General features: G+C 32.8%; 1 protein-coding gene across 1 annotated transcript in view; it reads right to left on the reverse strand.

Moving 5' to 3' along the window:
* The window catches only part of eya (eya transcriptional coactivator and phosphatase 2), a 33388-nt gene extending 21851 nt beyond the window's left edge, over positions 1-11537 (reverse strand). Inside the window, exons 1-2 of the mRNA XM_068768810.1 lie at positions 11463-11537; positions 3524-3561 (exon numbers count right to left, since the gene is read on the reverse strand). Coding sequence (XP_068624911.1) covers positions 3524-3561; positions 11463-11537 — 113 coding nt within the window. The remainder of the gene's footprint in view (positions 1-3523; positions 3562-11462) is intronic.
* Positions 11538-11835: the final 298 nt, after the last annotated feature.

An 11835-nucleotide genomic window follows, 5' to 3' on the forward strand; every position in this document is an offset into this window, starting at 1 on the left:
GTCAACCGCTCGGCTGCGTTCAGATTCTATTAATTGCATGTTTTTTTGTCAACTGCCAAAAATTACACAAAAAAAAATACAGATGGCTTTTAAAACAAATGACCCGAACGCCAATGATGTTTCTTTAAAATGATATATGAAAGTGTTAAATATAGTTTATTACGCAATTAAAAGATTATGTTTTGTAATTATATTAAAGTGAGTGATAATTACGATGATTCCTAATTTGAATTCCGATTTGATATATACTATGACACGAGTGTTAATAATTTGGTTGTTCGACATTGAATACACAGCGTGATTTGTTATAAATGTAAACACTTCAAAAGAGCGATCTTTAGCTGTCAATTGATGTCAATGCACATTATCAATGTTTTCAGAAATAATTAATAATACAGTAATAAAAAGTGTTTTCGATTTCGGATTATTAGTTACTAAAATTAATTATTGTTTACATTCTGACCCCGCAGACTTTGTATTTCCAGAAGTTATAGACAAGTCGCATGAAAATAAAATAAGGTAAAAGTCAAAACATCACTTTTCTATTGAAATAAAAAGCACTGAATGAATTAAAACACTTGCCCCATATGGTTTACGATTTGACGTCCATCAAAACATATATAACACAACAGTCCTGCTATGCATTTTAATGATAATATTATTATATTTATTAGACTTGCAATAAACAAGACAGAAAGTTTAGTTTAAAAAATTTATCATAAGGATATAAATGAATTTATCATTTTGAAAAACATTTATTATTATTTTTCATTTGGAGTGCAACTAGGCAGTATGTTAGAAATTATGATCTGTCCTAGAAGCTATGTTATGAAAATATAAGGGAGAAAATGCCTAACAGCATTAATTCAGACATACGTTCAATTTTACAATTCTGATAACATTTTTAAAGTAAAAATACAATGAATGTAATAGTAAAGATTACAGTGAAAATGATGATTATCATTTTTGCAACTTCAACCACCACTTTTATAAGTTAATTAGGAGTCGAGTACTAGACAATTAAGTCATTTTTGTAGTACGCATAATTTTTTTATCGTAAAACTTTAACAGGAAATACTGTAAAAACATTCATGCCATTTGACACTTTAAATAATGGTAGCGAATAAAAAAAATAAAAGAGAAACGAACGTTAAAAAAACTTGATTTATTTGTCTTTGGAATGCACTATTTTAAAATGTGAAATCCACCACAGATAAAAAAGCGAAAGAACGTCGTGTTAACCACTAATTAACCCGACTAATTCGTTGCCTAAATTGGAATGCGTCTCGTCGAATACCAGAATCCATTTATCTTAAACTTTTTTTTTAAAATTTGGAAGACTAGCGTTGATCTTAATAGATGGATCCTATTTAAATAATTGGTGACAGTTAAACATCTCACGAAGTTAGCTTGTCATCAAAACTGTAATTAATTTTGATAAATTGTGGACATATTATATACTTTATATTGAAACAAATGATATCTATATTGTCATTAAAAAGAGTAATTTATAATAAATTTCAAAGCCTAGTAATTTTTCCTTTCTTAAACTTTATTATACAATTATATTAAGGCTCGAAAGCAATTGCTTGACGGGTTGAAGAAATCATCACGATAATTGGATTTTATTATTAATTATATTTAAATAAATATTTTTTGTAGATATTTTTATGCCATTAGTATATTTACATACGATGTTTCCATGTGTCATGTGTCACATTCCTTCTCAATTTGATTTTACTTTTGATTTTATTTTTTGTGTTTTATGATATTCACTTGTTTCACCTACCTTTATTAATTTATCTCTAGACCGCCCAAATGATTTACTAGCAGAGAATGCCGTCTTCATTAAGTTCGCCGTTATATATAAAATGTATAAAAAGTGTTTTTAGATAAATAAATAAATTGACTTTATAATTAAAATATCATTTCGGTGGATCATTCAATGAGAGAATATTTATATTTTCATTCGATCTATATACTGCAGTCAATTGCTACATAAATTATTTAAGACCATAATAGTACCAGGAAATGAAGACAGCTGTAGATAGTCTCCTTTTGGGATTTGTGGTACCCAAAACAGTATGGTATGGGGGAGATCCGTGCAACTGGTAGGCGCCCAACCAGCTTTTAGTTTGTAGTTTTAAATCTAGATTACGGACCCTTCCGCTCCGTGAACTCAGTACCGATGAAGCTGTAAAAGCCTTAGGGCTAACAGCATTAACATCTTCAGAAACAATACACAGTATTGGGGAAAACTGTTCGAATTAATTTTTGCCTAACAGTCATCTGTCGCTATTATATCGGTGAAATGCTTGTCAATAAAATATTTAACCTTTATTACCTTTATTACGATAAAGATAATAAACTAATTTTTCGCAATTTGATACTAAAAAGCTTTAATCATCTATATCTAAAAAAATTGTTCAGTATCAGATATGTATCATCATTTATGTTCAAATCCCAGTAAATTAGCTTCTTAAATCGGAACACAATAATACTTACGAGCGGCCGTTTCGAGATTGATATAGGCTTGACCTTTTGAATCAAGAAATAAAAAAAAAAACTATTACTGGCTTTAGATATATTTGAATACCAGCTGCAGGCCGAAATCGACGTCAAATACCAATACGGACTAAGTTGACAAGCAAGTCTAGTGAAAAAATATTAAGAACATCTGTAAAGTAAACATTGGTGTAACTTAAAACCCGTAGTGAATTGAAATAACTTCCTTTGATCGATGCGTGATAATGAGATGATGTTGATAAAGCCGGGGCGTGTTCCATTGAAGAGTTTCTATTAAGCAGCTCTTTTCACGGCAATTGTGTGCCGACAATGTGGGGATTAGTTTGAGATTATCGACCCTCCGTATTGTTGTGTGAAGTAGATTGGAAAAGCGTGAAGGTCTGTGTAACATAATTAAGTGGCTGAGGATTTTGAAATATTTTTTTATTGGGACTGATCTTGACATTTATGTGGACACATCAATGTCAGCTGTTCTCATAGTAATTTAGAAGTGCAAGTAACAAAATTATTATTATTATTATATAACACCAAATATAATTTGCAAATATGTTGTTATGGTACATACTTACCATTATGAACTACTTTATACAGGATATTTGGTAGGCAGATGTAAAAAATTTGAAAGGGTGTACAGCTCATTTGCTGTCAATTATTGTAAAGTAAACCTTATACAAAAATCAAAGTTATTAAAAGAGCAATTAAAAGCCTTTTTAAAATTTCGATAATTATATGTTAAAATTAATAATTATACGTCCCTGTAGACTTTGTACTGCCAGGACCTATTTGTCGCATTCCAAAATAATGTAAATAAGTAATTATAACATATTTCAAAGTAATCATTTTAAACATGGTGTTTAAAAATAGGTTTCGCTTTTACAGCTTTTTGCTGAGTAATAAGCCAGCATTCAGATTTTACACCTACGTCATACCGATCAGATTGTACATCTGTTACTAAACATCAGGTAATAAATTCTAGTAAATTTTCATGGATACTTACCGAACATCGGAGCCCGTATCAGGTCTTGCCCTTTTTGCCTGCAACAAGACAAATGCCATCAATGTAGCTGTGTTTTCATAATCATACAAATGTAAGTGTAGTCTTTCAATGAAGTATGTAATCGCTCAAAGTTTAAGTTATTAGAGATTGTTTTTTTTCTCTTAGTTTTTAATACCAATGATTGTCAATGACTCTAGTAGTGTATTTTGTTCAAATTCTAAGAATAACAATATTACGGATTTGTGTTATATAGATAACAGTCCACCGCTATTTTCGCGAATTAAATGAACTTTTGTCCCTTTGTGAATGGAATTTTATAAGATCCGTTCTTAGCTGATCCTTACTTGATCAATGAAATATTTATACGAAATCTCTAGCTTCTAAATCTTGTCGAGTCTGGAGGTACCGTGATGAGACACTGCGTAGACGAAAATCTGTATATATGTCATCTATACATACCTGATGCTTTTACTTACATATCTGTGTCTCTAATCGTAGGTTGTCAGTTCGAATCCTAGTAAGTGTCTTATTTCTGTCAATCGAGGAGTGTATCTCAACTATGAACACATTAAGGCTGATAAAAATATATTTTCTATGTTGCTTATATAACAAGTTGTTACAGTCCATTCGTCTTAACGAATGCAGTAGAACATCATTGATAATCGGCCTAGCCAAAAAATCAAGTTAAATTAGCACTGACATGTTACTGATGGAATGATTCCATCTGTGCAAGCCAGCTAACTACAATGAATCATTGCACTATTAATGCAAATTAACTATATAGCGATAACTGTAGAACACATCCATAATTTATATTTCGCAACTTTAATTGCAGCGGGCAATGCGCCGAAAGGTTCTCGAGTGACGAACAAGAGCTGGTAGACCCTAGGTAGGCTTGCCATTAAGTGGACTGATGACATAAGGTCGTAGGATGTCATTGGACCTGGACTGGCAGCGTAGGACCAGTCATTGTTGCAATTTTTGGGCACACAACATAAACACTAAACAGCTCTACTCAGGTAGAGCGGTTTACTACGTGCAAACGACTTCGCACAACTGCAATGCACCTGTCCAACTTCTGTTATATATTGAAGTTCACGGACCCTTCCGCTCCTTGAACTGTTCCGATGAAGCTGTAAAATCCCCCGGGCAAACAGCATCAATTTCAACTTAAACCAAGCACCAAGCAAGTGGGCGTCTATCGACTGACATGATCATGAAACTTAATTGAGCTGGTAGGTCGCAAAGCGAATTTGTAATTAAAAAAAAATTGTAAAACAAGTGGTTATTCATTAATAGATTCGCATTGTGTACCGGCACAATGTCGATACACGTCGGATTTTACAAACTTCTCCCCGCCTTCCTAGAATCGCATTGTAGCGCATTGACAAAGAATTGTTTAGTTCGCATTGACGTTACTTCAAGCTCCACTAAACTAAAACGCACTTCATTTTTAGTAATATTTACAACTACGTTATATATTTTTAACATCATCATTTCAGTTTTAGTAACTGGACATAGGTCTTCTCTTAAAATCGAATAGGACCGATTGAAAGCGGCCTGCATCAAGCGCTCCTCCGACGACTTTAACAAGACCGTTTGTCCACCTTGTGGGTGGACGTCTTTTGCGGACTCTCTACTTCAGAATCATAGGGACCCTGCGGCCATCTGTTTTGTGCTCTTTGTGGCCTACCCTACAACTTGCCAATTCCCTGGACTAAGTCGGTCACTTTATTTCTACGAATTAGCTAGATTTCAGGTTAGTGGGTAGCTCCCCAACTAGGTGGACAGACATAATTAGACATAGTTAAGTTTGTGGAAGTCGCTGGATACGGGCAACGCATGGCCGGTTATCGTGGCGAAATTTAGGGGGCGCCTATGCCTTGTAGTGGACTTCTATTAGCTCAAAAGAAGAAAAAGCTATATTCCTAATACAGTCTCGTAGAGAAATCACGGATATTCTCCAATATACTTATAGTTTTCAGTAATATATTCTGTCGTGAATGTAAATATACAAATTATAATACGTAACATAATTGTTACTAATTTTTATTGTCTGAAAATATTTATCCCGGGACAAACAATTTTAATGGTTACTCTACAACGTACACCGCTATTAAACTAAATTCTCGAGGAGTATAACGTTCCGAACTATAGAGGAAGGGACTCATCCAAGCGCTGGCAACATTGCAAATAACAATTATTTGTTAACACCCACGCACACGTTCATCGCGCTATTGGATCGCGCAAACTAGACATCTTAAAAATTGTATAAGATTTATTTGATAAAACTTTGATTGATATGATTTTGGAGACAGTAAATTCATAACTATAGTAATATATTTACTACACTAGTAGTGAGTCATAAAAGATGAAGAGGTCAATACGCTGAATCTGTTTAAAAATATAAATTTTTCGACCCAAAAGTTATGTGAATGTACCTAAATGTATAAAGGTTAAAGGCTAAGTATCGTTTATTTCTAATGAGACTATAATAATAATTTATTGGGAACATTTTACATACATAAGTAGTTACTTTGACATGAGCGAGTATCTATAAATAGACAATAACACATTATGAATGAAAGGAACTGTGTAAAAAGTCATAATATTTGTTAAGGTTTTAGCCCATAGACGCCCACTGCAAAGTACACGCTTCCTCGAAAGATATCTATGGGGTCTATAATCGCCACACTTAGCAGGCGGGTTAAGGAAGTATTATAGTACGCAGAGAATGCTGCTGCCAACCGCTTTATTTTTTTTTTGTGAACAGTGGTAGTTATATAATTAATGCAGAAGTGTGAATTATATAAGATTGTATCCCGAATCGAACCCGCGATTTATGATCGTAAATCTCATTTCTAACTGCTGGGCTACCACTAATGCAGAGGATTAAGAAACTTATGAAAAAAGATGAATGAAATCTGTCAAGCGTTTCTCGAGCTATAACAGAACTAAATGAAAAAAAAACTATAAATATTTAGTTTGTGGCATTGTGAATGCAATAAACAAAGACGCGGGTTGCAATTCCAGCAAATGTGTGCAAAAATGAGGGTTAATAAAGAACCAATAGAATGACTTCATTTACAGCTGCCCGGAGCGGGGCTATGTGATGGACACACACTAGTGGTAAAGTGAATTCAAGCCGAGACCAGGCGTCGCTAGTTACATTTGCATAAAGCAACTATGGCGCAGATAGTAAAAATATATTTTACCGTATCCGACATTTTTATAAGATTATTCATTTTACTAAACGTCTTTACGAAAATAAAAACAATATACGTTACTTAAATAATCCTTGTTCAGTTGATAAATTCTTTAACTTGTAAGTGAAACAAATATTTTTATTGATAATATTAACGAAGCTTCAGAGCTTGGAGTATCAGCGAAAAATTGCCAGTTTATCAGCGTTTTTTAGATTGAATTTTGAAGAGTGTGCGCCGGAATAATATACTAATAACGAATATATAATAACGAAGGAATGCGAGACGCCGGAATAATAATAATAACGAAGTAAGAAATCAAGACATATATAAACAGTAAATTTGTTAATGCGTGGACATAATTTACAAAATTCAACTTTCAGCTATTTTCTTATTACTTTTATTTTCATATTCCAAAGAGCTCTCACCTCTGTTATGCGCTTCCCATACGAAATGAGGGTTTCATCAGGCTCTTACCCGTGTAGCGCTAACAATTCCAATTTTTCTAACATACAACAGATTGGAGATAAGTCTAAAGTTATAAATAATAAAACTCTTAAACGTCACCTACCTCCGATCAAGATTATGGTAACAACATTAATAAAATCAAGCCAAATTTATTTAACAACCTTTGGAGGGCGCCACCGTGTCTCCATTTGATATACGGACCTCAATCGGGTACGATGGGAGCGATAAACGTGTCTATGCCCCTCGAAATATGTTTTGTTTCTCCTTTTTTAATGCAATTAAAATAACTTTGTTGACATATTTTGAATATTTTCACGTCCAATTTGTTCGTGGTAAAATATGAATTATTTTTAGGAGTTTTAATAGTTGTGGCACATTTGTTCACAAAAAAAATGTTGAAAAGAATATTTATTTCTTTTTGACCAAGAAACCATAAAATTGTTAATTTTAAATTTATTTTGTTAACAAATAAAGTGAATAAAATTTCGACCCCCTGACTAAAGTTTAAATTTGTAATTAAAACTTTTTAATAAAGTTAGTATTATTTATTTTAATTTTCTCTCCTCCTTCACTTACTTTTTTTCTCCTCTTTTGTTTTCGACCGTATTACCGACCACAGCGAAGTTACCAGGATCGCATAAGTCAAAGGAGGTAACGCGTGTGAGAAAGAGCGTAAATCACGAGGCATTCCGCTCAAGGTGTGAGGCCGGCCGATCTCGCGATAGCGCGGGCTAATTTATACGTTTTACGCGGCGACAACGCGCCTTAGCGCTTTGAGATCATTTATTACAAGGGGTGTTTTGTATTTACAATGTATATCCAAATAGGGAGGAAAAGATTGATGTTTTATATCAATAAATACAAGAGTTACATAATGTAATACATAAATACTGTTACAAATTAAGTTTATAACTAATATTATTAATATTTTTTTTGTTGATGAAAAGGATGTCTATGTTAAAAGTTTAATGTAAAAAAAATAAGTGACGCTTTTTATTTCTTTATCTCTTTCTAATATAAATATTGACTATATTGTTAAATGAATTGGGGTTTCATTTTATGAAAGCCTAGTACTTTGACAGATAATTGCCAGAAAACATTTTCATATTGTGTAATTCCAATTTTTTTCCATTATTATCTTAATCAATTCTAATTTCCTAAGTACAATTTCAATCGCGCTTTTTAGTTTTTATGTAGAATAAATATAAAAAAAATAATTGGAAAACTTTTAACTTAAAACAGAAAAAAAATAATTGGAAATTTTTTTAAGCGAATACTCAATTTTAGTATGGGATTAAGTGACAATTATTTTAATAAAAATCTTTGTTAACTAAAGCAATTTAAAAAACACCCTGTACGTCGTACAAGGCCCGGTACAAAACTGTTATTTATTTATACGTAATTCGTTTATTGTTTTATCTGTGTTAATATTTACGATCGGGGACTCTCGCTCGTCTTGTCGCGTCCCGCTCCCGAGTCCCTACAATATAAATTTTCAAATTTATCGTCCGCCATATTTATGTTCGGTTATCGTTGATAATTCGAGAGATACCTATTGGTGTGATATTAATTCGAGTCGTACGTTTTTTGACTCATCGCGTGAAATGTCAATTTTGTTAAGATTTATTATAGGCCTTGCTGTACTTTGTTTGTTTTGGATTTGAAGAGACTGCATTACTTTACCATTCTACCGATGGACATTTGTTTGCTAGAGAACCGCTAGCCAAAATGACATATTGATGACATTTTATAGGCAATAATGATTCACTTTTTCTAACATTACTTGCCATTTATTATTATAAATGTCATAGATATATATAAAAATAAGAGATTTCCATTTAAGTTCTGACTCATCAGTCCATAGGCAGAGCATGTAAAATAATCACAAGCCTCGAAGAGAACTGAGACTTGCGGCCGTAGCTCGCGGATTCGATTCCTGCGAAACTATGTTATATAATTTATACTTTGTGTATTAATTAATTAAGATTGCCACTGCTCAAAAACTCCAGAGGATAGGCAGTAGCGTCAAAGCACCGCACATCGCCAACCCCTGTCATTATGGTATATTCCCCTAAATATATATATATATAATATATATATAGCGCGTCCATGGACTGTAAAGTTGAAGTCAGAATCACGATATCTCAAGAACCATAGTGCTTAGAAATTTAAAGCTTTGTAGCAATATTTCTTTTGCCCAGTGAAGATTAGCTAAGAAAAGATATAACGAAATTCTAGCACGATGGATTGACGTTCATAAAAAATGCATAATTTCTGTAGCTCTTAAAAGATAACTAGGCCAGAATTTGTTTTGGTATGTTTTAATTTATTTTGTTTTATTAATTATCAAGAATATATTATTAAAGTACAAGCACAAAAGCCATTGCGGGCCAAGGATGCGTACGGGGAACAGCTACTTTTAATATATATAAATACATATTAATGCATATGTGTAGTGTATATATATATTTACATATATATATATATATCGCTCATTTTATGTTTTAGTAATAAGTTGCTCAAATTTAAAGTTTGATAACTCTATTAATTTAATGTATGTGTAATAATTATCGATATTTCCTCGCAAATATAAATGCCTATTGATATCTAAAGTGGCCTGCGTTTCTTAAAGTTTAAGATCCACTATCGGGGGTCATCTCGTACGATAAATCGCATCTTGTTGCGCTATCAACTCGTACAAACTGTTTTTATTGCTGTTACCGCTGGGTGGTTTGCTGTATCGGTGCTTTGTTTTTGTCCTTGTTTTTTTTTTTTTTTTTCCTAAGGGTAAATTGTCGGTGTCGTTCTTAATTTAAAATTGGCATTTCAATGTAGCATTTGTATTAGGTAGATATCTACAACCATACATTCCGTTTTATGATAGCGTAGTACCATAACAGACAATAATTATCAGTTTTTTTTTTTTCGATATGTTACAACCAGCCAGCGTATAGTACAGCCAAAGATACTTTATTATAAAATTCTAAATTATTATTTGCAAATATTTTTTCCTCGACCTTATTAATTACTATGATCTAAACTAAAAGGAAGAAATATTTCTTTTATTTTAATTGTATAAATAAATAGCATAAATGAGCGCTTCCATTTTTAAACATTTCATAACGTTCAGATTAGTTGATGTAATTTATACTTATTCCCTAATCATTTCAATTTCTTCCCAAAAACCGCAGAGCAATCCTTGATGGATTCTACTAAATATGTATAAATTCCATTTCAAGTCGCGCCTATATGGAAACGAACCATTTATTCTAACGGCTTTTTATTTAGTTAATCTCCGTGTTATACTTTGAATCAGATCAAAGATAAGAATTAATTTAATAAAACAATGAGGAATCAAGATTGCTCGATTAAACACATCCTTATTAGAAGCATTTGCATTAGATAAGGCGCTATTGTCACGCTCTCATATTCGTCGCATACCTAAATTAAATTATCAACGATCGCTTGTAAGCTAACCCCGCGTGGTTATGATCGCCTGGTATCAGGTGCCTAACGACGCACTGTCCCGTAGGTACGCCGGCGACACCGCACTCGATGTATTACGACTTTTTAATGGGCCTCTAAAGATTAACGAATGAATGGGGTAGGTAACATGAGATCGGACAGCGTACCACTCGGGAAACATAAACAGTTTGTCCGCGCTCATGTTTGTTGGTATCCGGACGATAAAATTCGGTGTTACTAATGACCTACACACCTATTTGTAGGTGAAGTCAATTGTTTCAATAAAACAAACGGGACGATAATAAATTGTCATGGCGTAATAACATCAAATACCTCTATATCCTTAACGTACAGTAACTGTTGACCTGCTCCCTATTATGTAAGACTTGTTTTAATTTTAAAAAGTTACACAATTATCGTAAATAACATCTTTACCCATCATCACAGTGTATCGTGTTTTTTTAGATTATATATTGCACATTTAAAAATAGAATCATTTTTGAATTAGGTTATTTTTACCAAATATATAATACACTATTTAGTTTATATAAAGGTCTAATAATTATTTTATAAACTTTATGTGCGTCTTATAGTCCAAAATAAAGTGCAAATTTTAAAATCGGTGCAAGTGAGACTACGGTTAAAAAAAGTTCAAATAAATATTTAATAAATGTTATTATTTTTTTGAAATAAAATCATAATGCATGCAATGCAATTCCATGCAGAACGTGCGGGCGGTATAGGGTGCAATTTGCTAAAAATAATTTTGTGATATTTTTGTGCAGTCATAATCAGATTCTGACCTTTGGTTCGGCGTGATCCAGGTTGCATCTTGGAGACGCGGCGCCGAGGTAGCTACACGGCATCAACGTCACCATTTTTCACTCACTTTTCTATTTATCTATGACACTGACAGTTTTTTGCGCGGGATACGGTTCACGAGCGGCCATATTGTTATATTTTCGCTAAGCGTAGTTTGACATTTTTGCTAGTTCGTTTTATTGCCATTACTATAACTCACCTATGAAATTTAATCGATTGGTCATCGTGGCGATCTTTGAGAGTGGCCTATGCCTTGCAGTGGACATTTATTGGATGACATGATGAAATGTAATAAGATTTTATAGAGAATAATTATTTTTGCAGTTACATTAAAACGTATGTATGTTTGAGTTG

This window comes from Battus philenor, unplaced genomic scaffold (genome assembly GCF_028537555.1).
Source record: "Battus philenor isolate CCGP_79_NKW_IND1 unplaced genomic scaffold, ilBatPhil1.0.hap1 SCAF_27, whole genome shotgun sequence".
Lineage (NCBI taxonomy): Eukaryota > Metazoa > Arthropoda > Insecta > Lepidoptera > Papilionidae > Battus > Battus philenor.